Here is a 20,698-nt window from a genome sequence, read left to right as displayed (position 1 = left end):
GTTACGAGTATACTATCTCTTTATCAACCAGTCTATATATTAGCAGCAGACACAGTACAGTGCGGTAGTTCACGGCTGTGGCTACCTCTGTGTCGGCACTCGGCAGCCCGTCCATAATTGTATATACCAGTGACCTAACCGTGGTTTTTTTTTCTTTCTTTATACATACATACTAGTTACGAGTATACTATCTCTTTATCAACCAGTCTATATATTAGCAGCAGACACAGTACAGTGCGGTAGTTCACGGCTGTGGCTACCTCTGTGTCGGCACTCGGCAGCCCGTCCATAATTGTATATACCAGTGACCTAACCGTGGTTTTTTTTTCTTTCTTTATACATACATACTAGTTACGAGTATACTATCTCTTTATCAACCAGTCTATATATTAGCAGCAGACACAGTACAGTGCGGTAGTTCACGGCTGTGGCTACCTCTGTGTCGGCACTCCGCAGCCCGTCCATAATTGTATATACCAGTGACCTAACCGTGGTTTTTTTTTCTTTCTTTATACATACATACTAGTTACGAGTATACTATCTCTTTATCAACCAGTCTATATATTAGCAGCAGACACAGTACAGTGCGGTAGTTCACGGCTGTGGCTACCTCTGTGTCGGCACTCGGCAGCCCGTCCATAATTGTATATACCAGTGACCTAACCGTGGTTTTTTTTTCTTTCTTTATACATACATACTAGTTACGAGTATACTATCTCTTTATCAACCAGTCTATATATTAGCAGCAGACACAGTACAGTGCGGTAGTTCACGGCTGTGGCTACCTCTGTGTCGGCACTCGGCAGCCCGTCCATAATTGTATACTAGTATCCAATCCATCCATCTGCATTGTTTACCTGAGGTGCCTTTTAGTTGTGCCTATTAAAATATGGAGAACAAAAATGTTGAGGTTCCAAAATTAGGGAAAGATCAAGATCCACTTCCACCTCGTGCTGAAGCTGCTGCCACTAGTCATGGCCGAGACGATGAAATGCCAGCAACGTCGTCTGCCAAGGCCGATGCCCAATGGCATAGTACAGAGCATGTCAAAACCAAAACACCAAATATCAGTAAAAAAAGGACTCCAAAACCTAAAATAAAATTGTCTTAATCTTACTCACACAGTCAGCTACCTCATTGCGCCTCTTTTTTTCTTTGCGTCATGTGCTGTTTGGGGAGGGTTTTTTGGAAGGGACATCCTGCGTGACACTGCAGTGCCACTCCTAGATGGGCCCGGTGTTTGTGTCGGCCACTAGGGTCGCTAATCTTACTCACACAGCTACCTCATTGCGCCTCTTTTTTTCTTTGCGTCATGTGCTGTTTGGGGAGGGTTTTTTGGAAGGGACATCCTGCGTGACACTGCAGTGCAACTCCTAGATGGGCCCGGTGTTTGTGTCGGCCACTAGGGTCGCTAATCTTACTCACACAGTCAGCTACCTCATTGCGCCTCTTTTTTTCTTTGCGTCATGTGCTGTTTGGGGAGGGTTTTTTGGAAGGGCCATCCTGCGTGACACTGCAGTGCCACTCCTAGATGGGCCCGGTGTTTGTGTCGGCCACTAGGGTCGCTAATCTTGCTCACACAGTCAGCTACCTCATTGCGCCTCTTTTTTTCTTTGCGTCATGTGCTGTTTGGGGAGGGTTTTTTGGAAGGGCCATCCTGCGTGACACTGCAGTGCCACTCCTAGATGGGCCCGGTGTTTGTGTCGGCCACTAGGGTCGCTAATCTTACTCACACAGCTACCTCATTGCGCCTCTTTTTTTCTTTGCGTCATGTGCTGTTTGGGGAGGGTTTTTTGGAAGGGACATCCTGCGTGACACTGCAGTGCCACTCCTAGATGGGCCCGGTGTTTGTGTCGGCCACTAGGGTCGCTTATCTTACTCACACAGCGACCTCGGTGCAAATTTTAGGACTAAAAATAATATTGTGAGGTGTGAGGTATTCAGAATAGACTGAAAATGAGTGTAAATTATGGTTTTTGAGGTTAATAATACTTTGGGATCAAAATGACCCCCAAATTCTATGATTTAAGCTGTTTTTTTGTGTTTTTGGAAAAAAACACCCGAATCCAAAACACACCCGAATCCGACAAAAATAATTCGGTGAGGTTTTGCCAAAACGCGTTCGAACCCAAAACACGGCCGCGGAACCGAACCCAAAACCAAAACACAAAACCCGAAAAATTTCAGGCGCTCATCTCTAGAATAAACCATAACAGTGATGGTAAAGCTAGTACCAGATGCAGAGGCGTCATTTACATGTTTGACACCCGGTGCGGCTCCTGTTCAAAAGGGGGCGTGGCTTCGCGGGTGCCGCCAGAAGGGGTGTGGCTTTGCGAGATGGGGCGTGGTTGGGCTGTACATAGGCGTGGCTACACTTCCCGACCCCTGTTTTCGTGACTATGGGGGTGCGGGAGGTGCTGGCTGACCCCGGAGACTGCAGTGTTGGCTTCTTCACAGTGACCGAAGCCGGGCACTGCACGTAATGTTACAGTGGAGTACCCGGCTCCTGTCACTGAGCAGGAGCCGTCACTTTGGTGACACCCTGGTGCGGGCCACACCCCGGTTGTGATGCCACTGACCAGATGGAACACACAGAGGATGGCTGCACAGTATACACGTGGTCTGTTCACAATTGCACAGTGAGAGTTTAGCAGCGAGAAATTGGTGTCTATTAGTGGCTGGAAAATTCAGCAGTGGATCAAGATGGGAGACAGGAGGTCATATCAAGTAACTGTGCACCCACACTGCTCAGGAGACAGCTGCCAATGTGCCCCCAAACCCAGTCCGCACCTGCCTACGTTAATACTGGTGAACACCTAATTTTTGGAAAATGGCTCTGCACAGATGGAAATTGGTATGTTCTTACTGGCAAATGTAAAACCATCAAGTGCTACCTTCTGTCACTTGTGGACCATCCCCTTAATGACTGTTTTTCTCCTGCAATACTGCATGTTGGAGCCTTTATTAGTTAGTGGACTTGGGCCTTCAATTCATGGGTCTGCTTCTTAATGGTTGTATTACACTGGCAGAATTGCACATATAAAGGTGCTTTCCTTTATCAAGTGTTGTTGGTTTAATACGCTATCCCATTGAAAATGTATAGCTACCCAATTACCTGATTAACATGTCTAGTTATTATGTAAGGTAAGAAATAGATTCAGAGCTACATTAAGAAAACAACTGTTCAGGGGCGTATCTCCGCTTTGGCCAGGATGGCACTCGCCAGGGCCCTGGTCAAAGGGGGGCCCCACCCGGGAAGGGGGTAGAAGTTCAGCTTGATCAGATGTACTGTATCATCAAGCAGCAGCTCGCCTACCAGCCTCCACAGCGGCCCACCTGAAAATTAGAATCCATTAAAGCCAGCAGAATGGCAGAGACCGCAGTTGGTATGGGAGAGCAGCAGTAGAGGAGCAGGGATTGGGGAGGGGATGAGGAGACCACCCTACTAAACCAGACCCAAAGAGATCAGTGCATCCAGGCAGGGGGCGTGGTGTGGGTGGAGCTACACTCGTGGCTCCTGTTCTGCTCACTGCCTCACCAAGCTCCCAGCTGCCAGCATGGAGGCACTGGTTTCTGCATGTGCAAAGCAGGTGATCGTCCCCGCAGCCAGGTGAGAGAGAGTGTAGTCATGAGGGGAGGGAAGCTGTCTAAGGGGTAAAAGAACTGCAGGGAGAGCTGGGTGTCTTTGGGGGTGAGTCAGTGTAGAGAGCTGTGTGTAACTTGTGAGAAAGTGGGGAGAGGCTGAGCTGTGTGTGTGTGTGTCTCTGAGTCAGGGGGGGTTGAGTGATTTGTAGGGGTGTCTTTGTGAGAAGGGAAGACCTATGCGAATATGGAAGTCTGAGTAAGGGGGTGATAGATGGGAGGATGCGAGTGAGGGGGGTGAAACGCTGCTGGGAAAGGCTAAGCCTTGTGTGTGTGTTTGAAGGGGGTGTCTTTGGGGCAGATTTATCACAATCTGCATCTTAGGAGGTGGATGGGGTATGATAAATTCACCCCAAACTCTCAATGCAATAATTGAGTACATTGCATGGATGTATCAATTATTGCATGCAGGGACGGAGCTTGCGAGAAAGCTCTGTCCCTGTGAATCAGCTTCACACACATGTCTCTTTATTTTTTGTCAAAAAAATACAGGAATATGTGTCAGTGCATGCACCGCCCCCGCTGCTGCTGTCGGCTGCCTTGCTCCTGTCTCCGCTACCTCCTCTCCTGTTCCTGCTGGTCCTGCCTTAAGCCCCATTGCTGCCCTTAAGGCCCGTACACACTGGTCGATATATCGGCCGTTCTTTTGAACGGCCGATATATCGCGGGACCGTCGGCCAGTGTGTACGGCCGATACGTCTGTGAACTCCGTCGTTCACAGACGTATCGCGTCGGCCGCGCAGCACAGCCGACGGCCAATATATCTACCGATATATTGGCGCGTCGCTGTGTGTGTACGGGGCGGTCAGCCGACCGCCCGTACACATGCTGCGGCGGCCGGCGGTGATTGACAGCTGAACTGGGCGGGCGTGTGTACAAAGCTAACTATCACCAGAGGGGGGTGAGCGGTGGTCTCCTCTCTGGCCAGCCGATCAGCTGTATGCAGTAAGCCGAAATGCAGTGAAATGGCCGGGTAGCAATTTACTGCATCCCAGCTGACCAGTCACACATCAGATAATCCACATGCTGGAGAGGAGACCACCACTCAGCCCCCTCCGGTGATTGTTATCTTTGTTTTCTCTAACGTCCTAAGTGGATGCTGGGGACTCCGTAAGGACCATGGGGAATAGAGGCTCCGCAGGAGACTGGGCACATCTAAAGAAAGCTTTAGGACTATCTGGTGTGCACTGGCTCCTCCCCCCATGACCCTCCTCCAAGCCTCAGTTAGATCTCTGTGCCCAAACGAGAAGGGTGCACACTAGGGGCTCTCCTGAGCTTCTTAGTGAAAGTTTTAGTTTAGGTTTTTTATTTTCAGTGAGACCTGCTGGCAACAGGCTCACTGCATCGAGGGACTAAGGGGAGAAGAAGCGAACTCACCTGCGTGCAGAGTGGATTGGGCTTCTTAGGCTACTGGACATTAGCTCCAGAGGGACGATCACAGGCCCAGCTTGGATGGGTCCCAGAGCCGCGCCGCCGGCCCCCTTACAGAGCCAGAAGGCAGAAGAGGTCCGGAAAATCGGCGGCAGAAGACGTCCTGTCTTCAACAAGGTAGCGCACAGCACTGCAGCTGTGCGCCATTGCTCTCAGCACACTTCGGTCACTGAGGGTGCAGGGCGCTGGGGGGGGGGCGCCCTGAGACGCAATAAAAACACCTTGGATGGCAAAAAATGCATCACATATAGCTCCTGGGCTATATGGATGCATTTAACCCCTGCCAGAATACATAGAAAAACGGGAGATAAGGCCGCCGATAAGGGGGCGGAGCCTATCTCCTCAGCACACTGGCGCCATTTTCCCTCACAGCTCCGTTGGAGGGAAGCTACCTGGCTCTCCCCTGCAGTCACTACACTACAGAAAGGGTTAAAAAAGAGAGGGGGGCACTAATTAGGCGCAGTATTAACTATACAGCAGCTATAAGGGGAAAAACACTTATATAAGGTTATCCCTGTATATATATAGCGCTCTGGTGTGTGCTGGCAAACTCTCCCTCTGTCTCCCCAAAGGGCTAGTGGGGTCCTGTCCTCTATCAGAGCATTCCCTGTGTGTGTGCTGTATGTCGGTACTTTTGTGTCGACATGTATGAGGAGAAAAATGATGTGGAGACGGAGCAGATTGCCTGTAATGGTGATGTCACCCCCTAGGGGGTCGACACCTGAGTGGATGAACTGTTGGAAGGAATTACGTGACAGTGTTAGCTCTGTATAAAAGACAGTGGTTGACATGAGACAGCCGGCTACTCAGCTTGTGCCTGTCCAGACGTCTCATAGGCCGTCAGGGGCTCTAAAGCGCCCGTTACCTCAGATGGCAGATATAGACGCCGACACGGATACTGACTCCAGTGTCGACGGTGAAGAGACGAATGTGACTTCCAGTAGGGCCACACGTTACATGATTGAGGCAATGAAAAATGTTTTACACATTTCTGATAATACGAGTACCACCAAAAAAGGGGTATTATGTTCGGTGAGGAAAAACTACCTGTAGTTTTCCTGAATCTGAGAAATTAAATGAGGTGTGTGATGATGCGTGGGTTTCCCCCGATAACAACTGATAATTTCTAAAATGTTATTGGCATTATATCCTTTCCCGCCAGAGGTTAGGGTGCGTTGGGAAACACCCCCTAGGGTGGATAAAGCGCTCACACGCTTGTAAGGGCTCTACCTTCGCCTGAGATGGCCGCCCTTAAGGATCCTGCTGATAGAAAGCAGGAGGGTATCCTAAAAGGTATTTACACACATACTGGTGTTATACTGCGACCAGCAATCGCCTCAGCCTGGATGTGCAGTGCTGGGTTGGCGTGGTCGGATTCCCTGACTGAAAATATTGATACCCTAGATAGGGACAGTATATTTTTGCCTATAGAGCATTTAAAAGATGCATTTCTATATATGCGTGATGCACAGCGGAATATTTGCCGACTGGCATCAAGTCTAAGCGCGTTGTCCATTTCTACCAGTAGAGGATTATGGACACGTCAGTGGTCAGGTGATGCGTATTCCAAACGGCATTTGGAAGTATTGCTTTATTAAGGGGAGGAGTTATTTGGGGTCGGTCTTTCAGACCTGGTGGCCACGGCAACAGCTGGGAATTCCACGTTTGTACCCCAGGTCGCTTCTCAACATGAGAAGACGCCGTATTATCAGGCGCAGTCTTTTCGTTGACAAGCGGGCAAAAGGTTCCTCATTTCTGCCCCGTGACAGAGGGAGAGGAAAAAGGCTGCAGAAATCAGCCAGTTCCCAGGAACAGAAACCCTCTCCCGCCTCTGCCAAGCCCTCAGTATATGCGGGGGCTTTACAAGCAGAATCAGGCACAGTGGGGGGCCCGTCTCAATGAATTTCAGCGCGCAGTGGGCTCACTCGCAAGTAGACCCCTGGATCCTTCAGGTGATATCTCAGGGGTACAAATTAGAATTCGAGACGTCTCCCCCTCGCCATTTCCTAAAGTCGGCTTTACCGATGTCTCCTTCTGACAGGGAGACAGTTTTGGAAGCCATTCACAAGCTGTATTCCCAGCAGGTGATAATCAAGATACCCCTCCTGCAACAGGGAACGGGGTATTATTCCACACTGTTGTGGTACCGAAGCCGGACGGCTCGGTGAGACCGATTCTAAATCTAAAATCTTTGAACACTTACATACAGAGGTTCAAATTCAAGATTGAGTCACTCAGAGCAGTGATTGCGAACCTGGAAGAAGGGGACTACATGATGTCTCGGGACATCAAGGATGCTTACCTTCATGTCAAAATTTACCCTTCTCACCAAGGGTACCTCAGGTTTATGGTACAGAACTGTCACTATCAGTTCAGACGCTGCCGTATGGATGGTCCACGGCACCCCGGGTCTTTACCAAGGTAATGGCCGAAATGATGATATTCCTTCGAAGGAAGTGAATTTTAGTTATCCCTTACTTGGACAATTCCCTGATAAGGGTAAGATCCAGGGAACAGTTGGAGGTCGGTGTAGCACTATCTCAGGTAGTGTTGCGGCAGCACGATTGGATTCTCAATATTCCAAAATCGCACCTGGTTCCGACGACGTGTCTTCTGTTCCTAGGGATGATCCTGGACACAGTCCAGAAAAAGGTGTTTCTCCCGGAGGAGAAAGCCAGGGAGTTATCCGAGCTAGTCAGGAACCTCCTAAAACCGAGCCAAGTCTCAGTGCATCAATGCACAAGGGTTCTGGGTAAAATGGTGGCTTCCTACGAAGCAATCCCATTCGGCAGATTCCACGCAAGAACTTTCCAGTGGGACCTGCTGGACAAATGGTCCGGGTCGCATCTTCAGATGCATCAGCGGATAACCCTGTCACCAAGGACAAGGGTGTCCCTCCTGTGGTGGTTGCAGAGTGCTCATCTTCTAGAGGGCCGCAGATTAGGCATTCAGGACTGGGTCCTGGTGACCACGGATGCCAGCCTGCGAGGCTGGGGAGCAGTCACACAGGGAAGGAATATCCAGGGCTTATGGTCAAGCCTGGAGACATCACTTCACATAAATATCCTGAAGCTAAGGGACATTTACAATGCTCTAAGCTTAGCAAGACCTCTGCTTCAAGGTCAGCCGGTGTTGATCCAGTCGGACAACATCACGGCAGTCACCCACGTAAACAGACAGGGTGGCACAAGAAGCAGGAGGTCAATGGCAGAAGCTGCAAGGATTCTTCGCTGGGCGGAAAATCATGTGATAGCACTGTCAGCAGTATTCATTCCGGGAGTGGACAACTGGGAAGCAGACTTCCTCAGCACGACCTCCACCCGGGAGAGTGGGGACTTCACCCAGAAGTCTTCCACATGATTAAAAACTCGACAGGTATTGCGCCAGGTCCAGGGACCCTCAGGCAATAAGCTGTAGACGCTCTGGTAACACCGTGGGTGTACCAGTCAGGGTATGTGTTCCCTCCTCTGCCTCTCATACCCAAGGTACTGAGATTGATAAGATGGAGAGGAGTAAGCACTATATTCGTGGTTCCGGATTGGCCAAGAAGGACTTGGTAACCGGAACTTCAAGAGATGCTCACGGAGGATCCGTGGCCTCTACCTCTAAGAAGGGACCTGCTCCAGCAAGGACCCTGTCTGTTCCAAGACTTACCGCGGCTGCGTTTGACGGCATGGCGGTTGAACGCCGGATCCTGAAGGAAAAAAAAGGCATTCCGGATGAAGTCATCCCTATCCTGATCAAAGCCAGGAAGGATGTAACCGCAAAAACATTTTCACCGCAATTGGCGAAAATATGTTGCGTGGTGCGAGGCCAGTAAGGCCCAACGGAGGAAATTCAACTGGGTCGATTCCTACATTTCCTGCAAACAGGAGTGTCTATGGGCCTGAAATTGGGGTCCATTAAGGTTCAAATTTCGGCCCTGTCAATTTTCTTCCAAAAAGAACTAGCTTCAGTCCCTGAAGTTCAGACGTTTGTAAAAGGGGTACTGCATATACAGCCTCCTTTTGTGCCTCCAGTGGCACTTTGGGATCTCAATGTAGTTTTGGGTTCCAAAAGTCACATTGGTTTGAACCACTTAAATCTGTGGAGTTAAAATATCTCACATGAAAAGTGGTCATGCTGTTGGCCCTGGCCTGGGCCAGGCGCGTGTCAGAATTGGCGGCTTTATCCTGAAAAAGCCCTTATCTGATTTTCCATTCGGACAGGGCGGAATTGAGGACTCGTCCTCAGTTTCTCCCCAAGGTGGTTTCAGCGTTTCACCTGAACCAACCTATTGGTGGTGCCTGCGGCTACTAGGGACTTGGAGGCCTCCAAGTTGCTAGACGTTGTCAGTGCCCTGAAAATATATGTTTCCAGGACGGCTGGAGTCAGGAAATCTGACTCACTGTTTATCTTGTAAGATGGAGAGGAGTAAGCACTATATTCGTGGTTCCGGATTGGCCAAGAAGGACTTGGTAACCGGAACTTCAAGAGATGCTCACGGAGGATCCGTGGCCTCTACCTCTAAGAAGGGACCTGCTCCAGCAAGGACCCTGTCTGTTCCAAGACTTACCGCGGCTGCGTTTGACGGCATGGCGGTTGAACGCCGGATCCTGAAGGAAAAAAAAGGCATTCCGGATGAAGTCATCCCTATCCTGATCAAAGCCAGGAAGGATGTAACCGCAAAAACATTTTCACCGCAATTGGCGAAAATATGTTGCGTGGTGCGAGGCCAGTAAGGCCCGACGGAGGAAATTCAACTGGGTCGATTCCTACATTTCCTGCAAACAGGAGTGTCTATGGGCCTGAAATTGGGGTCCATTAAGGTTCAAATTTCGGCCCTGTCAATTTTCTTCCAAAAAGAACTAGCTTCAGTCCCTGAAGTTCAGACGTTTGTAAAAGGGGTACTGCATATACAGCCTCCTTTTGTGCCTCCAGTGGCACTTTGGGATCTCAATGTAGTTTTGGGTTCCAAAAGTCACATTGGTTTGAACCACTTAAATCTGTGGAGTTAAAATATCTCACATGAAAAGTGGTCATGCTGTTGGCCCTGGCCTGGGCCAGGCGCGTGTCAGAATTGGCGGCTTTATCCTGAAAAAGCCCTTATCTGATTTTCCATTCGGACAGGGCGGAATTGAGGACTCGTCCTCAGTTTCTCCCCAAGGTGGTTTCAGCGTTTCACCTGAACCAACCTATTGGTGGTGCCTGCGGCTACTAGGGACTTGGAGGCCTCCAAGTTGCTAGACGTTGTCAGTGCCCTGAAAATATATGTTTCCAGGACGGCTGGAGTCAGGAAATCTGACTCACTGTTTATCTTGTATGCACCCAACAAGCTGGGTGCTCCTGCTTCTAAGCAGACTATTGCTCGTTGGATTTGTAGTACAATTCAGCTTGCACATTCTGTGGCAGGCCTGCCACAGCCAAAAATCTGTAAATGCCCACTCCACAAGGAAGGTGGGCTCATCTTGGGCGGCTGCCCGAGGGGTCTCGGCTTTACAACTTTGCCGAGCAGCTACTTGGTCAGGAGCAAATACGTTTGTAAAATTCTACAAAATTGATATCCTGGCTGAGGAGGACCTGGAGTTCTCTCATTTGGTGCTGCAGAGTCATCCGCACTCTCCCGCCCGTTTGGGAGCTTTGGTATAATCCCCATGGTCCTTACGGAGTCCCCAGCATCCACTTAGGACGTTAGAGAAAATAAGAATTTACTTACCGATAATTCTATTTCTCATAGTCCGTAGTGGATGCTGGGCGCCCATCCCAAGTGCGGATTGTCTGCAATACTTGTACATAGTTATTGTTACAAAAATCGGGTTATTGCTGTAGTGAGCCATCTTTTCTAGAGGCTCCTCTATTATCATGCTGTTAACTGGGTTCAGATCACAGGTTATACGGTGTGATTGGTGTGGCTGGTATGAGTCTTACCCGGGATTCAAAATCCTTCCTTATTGTGTACGCTCGTCCGGGCACAGTATCCTAACTGAGGCTTGGAGGAGGGTCATGGGGGGAGGAGCCAGTGCACACCAGATAGTCCTAAAGCTTTCTTTAGATGTGCCCAGTCTCCTGCGGAGCCTCTATTCCCCATGGTCCTTACGGAGTCCCCAGCATCCACTACGGGCTATGAGAAATAGAATTATCGGTAAGTAAATTCTTATTTTATTTACTCTCTTAAAAAACTGGGTGCAGGGGGGCTAGAGCAGCAGCGGGAGGCAGGGCAGAAGTGGCGGGAGGGATGATTGACAGGAGGCCGCAGTGGGGAGCATTAGCTGGAAAGCGGCAAGCAAGAGCTCGGGACATGAGGCAGCCTGCACTTGAGTGATCAGCCTGTTGTCTATGTAGACACACAGAGCTGATCACACTGCCCCGGTTCTCAGTCCCTGCACAGTGTTCTTTGCCGGGGGGGCAGAGAAATAAGTGCAGGAGGCTGCATATCGCAGTTGAGACCTATCACAGGGCTCATTGCATGGTTTTTTCACAATTTAATTTTTTTTGTAAATTTGTTCCCAATGTAAGTATGGGGAATGCGATCTGGGTTACTAAGAAAAAAAGTAAATTAAGGGTTTGGTGCAGTTTTACATTTAGGTGATACTAAAATAATGTGAAAAGGGTGTGAAAACTCCCATTTTCACATTTGTTTAGTAGAAATTATTCTAATAAATAAGCCCCTTTGTGAGAAGGGAAGAGCTATGTGAGTATGCAGGTCTGAGTGAGGGGTGAAAGCTGGGGGGATCTCAGAGAGTGGGGAGAAGCAGAGCTGTGTGTGTGTGAGTGGGTCTATGTGAGAAGGGGAGAGAGCTGTTTGGGGGATCTACGTCAGAGGGGAGAGCTGGGTGTGTGGTGGTAGGGGTCTGTGTGAGGTTTCTGTTATATTGAATGACTAATATATCTGTCTGCAGGCCTACAATAAGTCTGTTTTAAATTCAGTAGCCTCTACTGTATTGTTTTACAGAGTGTAATTATTACAAATATATGGGGGGGGCGCGCCGCCTGTCCCTTACTTTGCCAGGGGCGCTCAGATCCCTAGATACACCTCTGCAACTGTTGTCCAACTCCTGGAACAGAGTGTACTTTTCACATGGGCCAAATAATGATCTCTGTCCCGCATTTATGGAGAATTGCCCCAATACGTGCAGTTCCTACTATCAGAGCAATATTTTGCCCCACGCAGTCTTCCCCCAACAGGCACTGCTCTCAGGATGCACTAGGAAATGCAGTTACCCTTTAAAATGGACACAATAGCTTTGTACTGTTCTTTCTCTATATACTACACTTTTGAAACATGGGTTGGTTGCTACTTTACATGTTTGTCAAAAGTGTCGGAGGACTGTTTCAGTATATTATGTTGACATGTCGACAGTGAACTTAATTAAATGGCAACATAGTCAGTTTGTTGACAGTGTGCTTCTGCGATAAGTCTATCACTTAAATTAACATCTTAGCCTAATGCGAATATCAACACTTCATATGTCCATGACGACAAATCGAAGTGTCGACCTTTATGATAACATTTTAACCATTACATTCTGGTGTCGACATTATGAAAGTCTACATTGTCAATGTCGACTCCACACCGCGAGGACCCAGTAGCATATTTAAGCAGCTTTTCCCATGTTATGTACTCTGGAGATTGTGAGAACAAAATTAGGGACTTTAAGCCCAATTCCGGCCTTAATGCTCATCGCAGGATTATCTCATTTAATTGGTGTTAACAGGTTTTCTATAGAAATATAATGAATAAAACCATATACAGTGCAGATCATGCATTGCAGATCATGCATTGGAATTAGCATGATGCTGTCATATTTGGTCATGAAAACAACAAATGTGTCCCTGCTTGTGTATTCAAGTCCCAAGACTTTTCTGCTACACCAGCCTGGTTTACTCCAGTGGTAATTGCTTTGGCAGTGGAAAGGCTTTTATTTCAAATCGATGCCAAGGGCAGAGATCCTCAGTTTTTTAGTATCCACGTGGACACCTCCAGCTACGGCTTTATGCACATATCTGTACTGGTTTCTCTAAGGTGATCTAGGCTTAGTGCATGTGGTTTGTCTTAGGGATACCTTTGTATTTAACTTGTTTTTTTGCTTGTGTCTGAAGCACCCAGCTGTGAGCTAACAGGCAGTCTTATTATCGTACATGTCAGCCGCTAAATACAATTTGTGATGCTAACGTTTAAAATGCCGACATTTTAATGTATTCTGAAGGATTATCACCTTGCTGTCTTCCACTTCAGTGATCTCCTGAAGACTGATGATGGATGTTGGCTGTATGAGTGCAAGCCCATTTATTTCCTCTATACTTTCATCATTAGCTGTTTACTTGGGCCTATACCTGTCTAATTTATATCAAGAATATGAGTAATTGATGGAAATGGCATGTCTTTGATTTAAATAATCAGGGCTTGTCCATTTTTTTATTTTTTTATTTCTACAACTAGTTAACGTGGTCCTATATACTGTAGTGTGGCCTCGCTGTCCCCATGCATTCAGTGCTGCTTCCCATAGTCACACAGCAGAGCTGCTCATTCTGGTGCACTGCAATGTCCATAGTTTTCACTCTGCTACAGATAGAATGTATATATGTATGAATGTCGTGCCTGATTGGGTTTAGCTGTTGCACCTGTCAATCAGGTGCCATATTCACAACAAACCTTCCTGTATAGAAATTTGCATTACCCATCTCCTCCTTAGTTTTACGTTTTTGCTGAATATAAGGGAACCATCGCGATCTCAAGGGACAGGTACTGTACCTGATAAAAATCATGAGGCGGGCACAAACAGTTATCATGTGGCGATTACGAGTCGTCTTAATAAAAGAGAGTTTGTTGTGCACACTAAGAAGGGGGCTTTGTGTTCAGTTGTTAGGTTACTGCATATTACTCATGAATTGCCAGTGCACATTGCATCCACGTCAGCCACAATTACACTTGCATTACATTATTCTTGCTGCCAGAGATCTGTCTGAAATCCAACAGATCTCAAAACAATCCACAGTTCCATCTATGCGCCCTTACTAAATGACATGGCAATGCCCTGTTGCCATCCAGTTACATTCATTCAGCCGCAAATGGAGATGGAATGGTTGTGTACAACTTGTAAACACCCGTAGATGCATACGCTATTACAGGGCAAGCACAGTAATAAAAGTAACAAGATGGACTTGTGTGCAACTCTATTCGAACCTAAGTGGCTTACAGGGGCAAAAGCAGGATTTATTGAGTGGGGTTTCCAAATGCAATTCACAATCTGCCACTCTGCGGAACATTGGAGCAAGTGTGAGAGTCTGGGGTAGCAGAAGAAGAACCTAGTACCAACCCTAGACATATATGTACACATTGGTGTTTTCATACACTGGATAGTGGGGTGTAGTATGGTATGCCGGCGGCTGGGCTCCCGGCGACCAGCATACCGGCGGCGGGAGCCCGACCGCCGGCATACCAACAGTGTGGCGAGCGCAAAGGAGTCCCTTGCGGGCATGGTGGCGCGCTACGCGCACCATGCCATTTTATTCTCCCTCCAGGGGGGTCGTGGACCCCCACGAGGGAGAATAGCTGTCGGTATACTGTGTACCGGGATCCCGGCGCCAGTATACTGTGCGCCGGGATCCCGTCATTCGGCATACTGAAGACCACCCGGATAGTGTATGGAATACAGTATTAATACTTAACACTATAAATGGTCTATAGTATAAGCTGTATCAAACATATTTAGCGAATGTAAATAACATAAGTGATCAGGAAAAGGTTAAATATCCCATAATAAATAAATACATACATAAACATAATAGAACCAGTAGGAGATAGAACTGTACTTTCTAAGCACATATTCTCCCATCTCATGGTAAGGCACCTGTCTCCTCTTCTTGGCAGCTACTCTCTGGCCCAGCGCACTGACAGAGCGCTCAGATCCACACATCCAGCTAACCTGGTAGAAGAAGCTGTTACCAATGGCTATGTGCAGCAGCTCTGCTGCGTCCCTTAAACTGCATGTTGTGGCAGCAGCTCTAGTCGTATTATATGCTATTGTTATTGTAACAATTTGAGATGCTGGCCAAGAAGAGGGGGTTCCAGGCATCCGGAACCCCCCCTCCCCCACCACCCCCCACCCCCTCTGTGTTTGCTTATGACTTAACTATAAAAGTGCAATAGTTATAGTTTTGCTTTTTTTGTTTATAACAAAATGTAGCACTGACAATGTTTGCCTCTTCAGCACATAAATTCTTGCTGGTATGCTAGGATGGCTTTATAAAGGGGAGTAATACAAAAGGGCTAGTAAAATCATCTTCATTTTGGCAGTGTAATAAAATTTTGTTCTTAATAGTTGTCTTATTGCAATAAATATGCTGCTTTTTTCATCATGTATACTTCCTGCCCATTTTTAATATGTTTATTCAGGTTAAAACCGTATGCTGTTTTCTTTTTTTTTCCCTTACCATTTTTACAATGCTTTTTTGCAATTGAGTGTTTTTCAGATTTTGGAAAGATATGTAGACAACGGATATTTGCCAGCACTTTATAAGTAGCCCATAAGTGTGCCCTACAGCAAAGGCGATTTTTTTAGATCACAATATCTGCCATCATTGGAGGGTTCCACCCAGGGATTAAGCTCATTGTTTACTATACTACATTTTTACCAAGTCAACATCTGCAGAAATGTTCATATACGAAATTGTCTTGATTGTGTTTAGTTTTGAAGATGAAGTTACTAATCCAGTGGTTCCCAAACTTATTTCAATCACGGCGCCCTAGAGTATCAGAATTGTTTTCACGGCACCCCTAGGCCGTAAGTTTCTTATTGAGAAATTTTGGGGGGAAAATATGAAATGAAGTAAATTGTGTTTATATATTATTCTTTAGTCTCGAATATGTGGTGAGTGACAGGATTTGCTTTTGTTTGTCCATATACGTTATGATTGGCAGCAGCAATAGTTTTATCTATTACATTCGACCATAAATAATTTGAATTGGTCCTGGACTATCAATCCAAGGCACCACAGCAAGTGTCCCGAGGCACCCCAGGGTGCCATGGCACCCAGTTTGAGATCCACTGTACTAATACATGTTATCTTTCCCTATTTTAGGGCAGCATTTGGTAAAGAGTCAGAAGTACTTATCGGCAATCTTGGAGATAAATTAATACCGCAGAATGAGATTATGAGTGATGTCAGTGACTTGAAAGCTCTTGCTAACCTGCATGAAAGCCTGGAGTGGCTGGCTGGAAGACTGAAAGCTGCTACTGCCAGTCTGCCAAGTACACAGAGTAAGTAATAGTGCCCATAGCACTGTCACCAGTTCATTTGTTTAGAACATGTTGCAATAATTGTAAATGCAGCTTCATGTTCTATTGATGTAAGGAGTTGTACAGTTTCCTCTCCATCATCCTGTATTTAATGTTAATAGTTTTCTCAAACAATATGGGTGTGGGTTTAAAATCACCAAAATTTAAGAAAAAAAGGAGTTAAATGGTTTGCCAATAATCACACACTACAACCTTGCAAAGAGTGTGATACATTTCTGGAATGCTGGCTAATGCGGATCTTCAACCAGTTTAATATATAAAATGTATAATGAGAAAGTTATTTTATATCTACAAAGCAATTCGTGTGCTATGGTATTATATTTTATAATTTGCCAATCATAAATATTTTATAGGGTTAAAATTAATGGATAACCGGGTCATATACAAAAGTGCAAACCTGCCGTCTCATAATTAAAATGCTGTTTTATAACATCTTGGGTCTTTATTTTCTGTGTCATTGCATTTATAATAATAATAATAATAATAATAATAATTTTATTTATATAGCGCTCTTTCTCCAATAGGACTCAAGGCGCTTAACAGATACATAGCATAATATAGTACAGAAAATAATGAAGTACATTTTCATAAAATACAGAAGCATGAAGATACTAACGGGTATATGCAATTCACGGCGAATCGCGGCAAATTATCGCCGTTTTTAAATTCGACACAATTCGACAGGTGAATTCCGGCAGGTGGCTGCCGGAATTCACCATATTAAATGAAAAACGGATTCGACAGTCCCGCGGGCGAAAAACGGCCGATTTTGCCGGATTTTGCCGCGATTTAAAAAAACGGGGAAAAACGGGAAAAACACGAAAAAAAATGGCGTGGGGTCCCCCCTCCAAAGCATAACCAGCCTCGGGCTCTTCGAGCTGGTCCTGGTTCCAAAAATGCGGGGGGAAAATTGGGCAGGGATCCCCCGTATTTTTAAAACCAGCACCGGGCTCTGTGCCTGGTGCTGGTGCAAAAAATACGGGGGACAAAAAGAGTAGGGGTCCCCCGTATTTTTTACACCAGCATCGGGCTCCACTAGCTGGACAGATAATGCCACAGCCGGGGGTCACTTTTATGCAGTGCCCTGCGGCCGTGGCATTAAATATCCAACTAGTTACCCCTGGCCGGGGTACCCTGGGGGAGTGGGGACCCCTTCAATCAAGGGGTCCCGTCCCCCCAGCCACCCAAGGGCCAGGGGTGAAGCCCGAGGCTGTCCCCCCCATCCAATGGCTGCGGATGGGAGGCTGATAGCCTAGAGTAAAATGACAAGAATTTTGTTTTTTCCAGAAGAACTACAAGTCCCAGCAAGCCTCCCCCGCAAGCTGGTACTTGGAGAACCACAAGTACCAGCATGCGGGAGAAAAACGGGCCCGCTGGTACCTGTAGTTATACTGGAAAAAAAATACCCAAATAAAAACAGGACACAGACACCGTGACAGTAAAACTTTATTACACACTGCCGACACACACATACTTACATATGTTGACACACCGACTGCCACGGTCTCCGACGATCCGAGGGTACCTGTGAAAAAAATTATACTCACCTTCCAGCGTCCAGAGGTACATCCACGTCCAGAGATACATCCACGTACTTGGCAAAAAAAGAAAACGGACACACGGACCACCGGACTGAAAGGGGTCCCATGCTGACACATGAGACCCCTTACCCCGAATGCCGGGACACCACGTGACTCCTGTCACTGAAGTCCTTTCAGCCAATCAGGAAGCGCTACTTCCGTGGCGCTCACCTGATTGGCTGTGCGCTGTCTGTGCTGTGACAGCGCATCGCACAGCTCCGTCCATTATATTCAATGGTGGGAACTTAGCGGCTAGCGGTGAGGTCACCCGCCGGTCAGCGGCTGACCGCGGGTAACCCCACCGCTGACGGCAAAGTTCCCACCATTGAAACTAATGGACCGAGCTGTGCGATGCGCTGTCACAGCACAGACAGCGCACAGCCAATCAGGTGAGCGCCACGGAAGTAGCGCTTCCTGATTGGCTGAAGGGACTTCAGTGACAGGAGTCACGTGGTGTCCCGGCATTCGGGGTAAGGGGTCTCATGTGTCAGCATGGGACCCCTTTCAGTCCGGTGGTCCGTGTGTCCGTTTTCTTTTTTTGCCAAGTACGTGGATTTATCTCTGGACCCTGGCTGAGGTGAGTATATTGAACTTTTCTTTTCAGGTATCCGTGGATTCTACATGGAGAAGAGGACCGATGTCGGCGTGTGAACATAGGTAAGTATGTGTGTGTCGGCAGTGTGTAATAAAGTTTTACTGTCACGGTGTCTGTGTCGTGTTTTTATTTGGGTATTTTTTCCCCAGTAGTACTACAGGTACCAGCGGGCCCGTTTTTCTCCCGCATGCTGGTACTTGTGGTTCTCCAAGTACCAGCTTGCGAGGGAGGCTTGCTGGGACTTGTAGTACTACTGGAAAAAACAATATTCTTGTCATTTTACTCAAGGCTATCAGCCTCCCATCCGCAGCCCTTGGATGGGGGGGACAGCCTCGGGCTTCACCCCTGGTCCTTGGGTGGCTGGGGGGGGGGGACCCCTTGATTGAAGGGGTCCCCACTCCCCCAGGGTACCCCGGCCAGGGGTGACTAGTTGGATATTTAATGCCACGGCCGCAGGGCACTGTATAAAAGTGACCCCCGGCTGTGGCATTATCTGTCCAGCTAGTGGAGCCCGATGCTGGTGTGAAAAATACGGGGGACCCCTGCTCGTTTTGTCCCCCGTATTTTTTGCACCAGCACCAGGCGCAGAGCCCGGTGCTGGTTTTAAAAATACGGGGGATCCATGCCCAATTTTTCCCCGCATTTTTAGAACCAGGACCAGCTCGAAGAGCCCGAGGCTGGTTATGCTTTGGAGGGGGGACCCCACGCCATTTTTTTTTTACATTTTCCCGTTCCAGCACAAAAAAAAAAATAATAATAATAATATTTTAAAAAATATATAAATAATACTTGTGCCTCCAAAAAAAAAAAAAAAAGTACCTAATCCCTTCTAATATAAATAGATATGCTATTCCCAAAAAAAAAACACCAAAAAAAACATGTTTAAATTTTTTTTTATTGTTTTCACCCTCCAAAGTGTGGCGGATTGAAAATGACGAATTTACTGTCTAAAAGCACTGCTGTCGAATTTCCAAACTTGAATTGAATATGCTTTTGTCGAATTGCAGCACTTGTATCATTGCAGAAAAGTCGAATTTGCAAAAAGTCAAATTTCAAAAAGTCGAATTTTGAAAGTCCGTTTTTTTGACGGAAAGCACTGAATTGCATTGACAATTTTTTTTTTTTGACGAAAATGACCCGAAATTCGACAATTTCGGGAATTCGACCGCAATTGCATATACCCCTAAAAGGGACATTATGGAAATGCTTGAGTAAACAGGAAAGTCTTGAGTCTACTTTTGAAGGAGGAGTTTGGATTTGGCTGCACCTGTGTGTGAGTGCAACACTTTCCATCTTCTGATCGGAAGAGCTGCCTTGTACTCATGCTTAGTATGTAAGTGCACAATGGGGGGGAATCCAATTAGCTGCAGGGTTTAGTTATACACACTGTCCGATTCAGTTAGCAGAGTTTACCCTGCGCAACGAAGCTCGGTGGTGAGCTGCGTTTGCCACAGGTTCTATTCTCACTCTATGGGTGTCGTGGACACCAACAAATGGGAATAGTCCCTGTTAGTCAACATGCCGACTGTCAGGATTGTGAGGGTGCGGGATGTAGCTGTCAGTATTGTGATCGGCAGTCACATAACTACATCCCATAGATCAATTATATTATATGTGTGGTATGTTTTTTCTACATTTAGCTGCATTGTCAGTCTTCTGTGTAGACAGCGACTTTTCACATAATGGGGGTAATTCCAAGTTGATCGCAGCAGGAATTTTTTTATTAGTTGGGCAAAACCATGTGCACTGCAGGGGAGGCAGATTTAACATGTGCAGAGAGAGTTAGATTTGGGTGGGGTGTGTTCAATCTGCAATCTAATTTGCATTGTAAAAATAAAGCAGCCAATATTTACCCTGCACAGAAACAAAATAACCCACCCAAATCTAACTCTCTCTGCACATGTTATATCTGCCTCCCCTGCAGTGCACATGGTTTTGCCCAATTGCTAAAAAAAAATTCCTGCTGCGATCAACTTGGAATTACCCCCTATATTCTGCTACTTTTTTGCAAATATTTGTGCGTATTTTGTGTAATTGAAAGTGCTATGCTAGTATAATACAGTAGTGTCTGCAATGCAAAAATGCTGTACACTCCTAAAACCTGGTGAGATCTGAGAATGTGTCGCACTAAGAGCAAGATGGCCTATCACATCTGTACATGCACATGCAAA

General features: G+C 46.9%; 1 protein-coding gene across 1 annotated transcript in view; it reads left to right on the top strand.

Annotated features, from left to right (window-relative positions):
• The window catches only part of EXOC4 (exocyst complex component 4), an 868,528-nt gene that overhangs the window by 733,597 nt on the left and 114,233 nt on the right, over positions 1 to 20,698 (top strand). The window contains exon 14 of the mRNA XM_063926760.1: positions 16,135 to 16,313. Coding sequence (XP_063782830.1) covers positions 16,135 to 16,313 — 179 coding nt within the window. The remainder of the gene's footprint in view (positions 1 to 16,134; positions 16,314 to 20,698) is intronic.

This window comes from Pseudophryne corroboree, chromosome 6 (genome assembly GCF_028390025.1).
Source record: "Pseudophryne corroboree isolate aPseCor3 chromosome 6, aPseCor3.hap2, whole genome shotgun sequence".
In the NCBI taxonomy this organism is placed as follows: domain Eukaryota; kingdom Metazoa; phylum Chordata; class Amphibia; order Anura; family Myobatrachidae; genus Pseudophryne; species Pseudophryne corroboree.
This window is presented reverse-complemented; position numbering and strand designations above follow the sequence as displayed.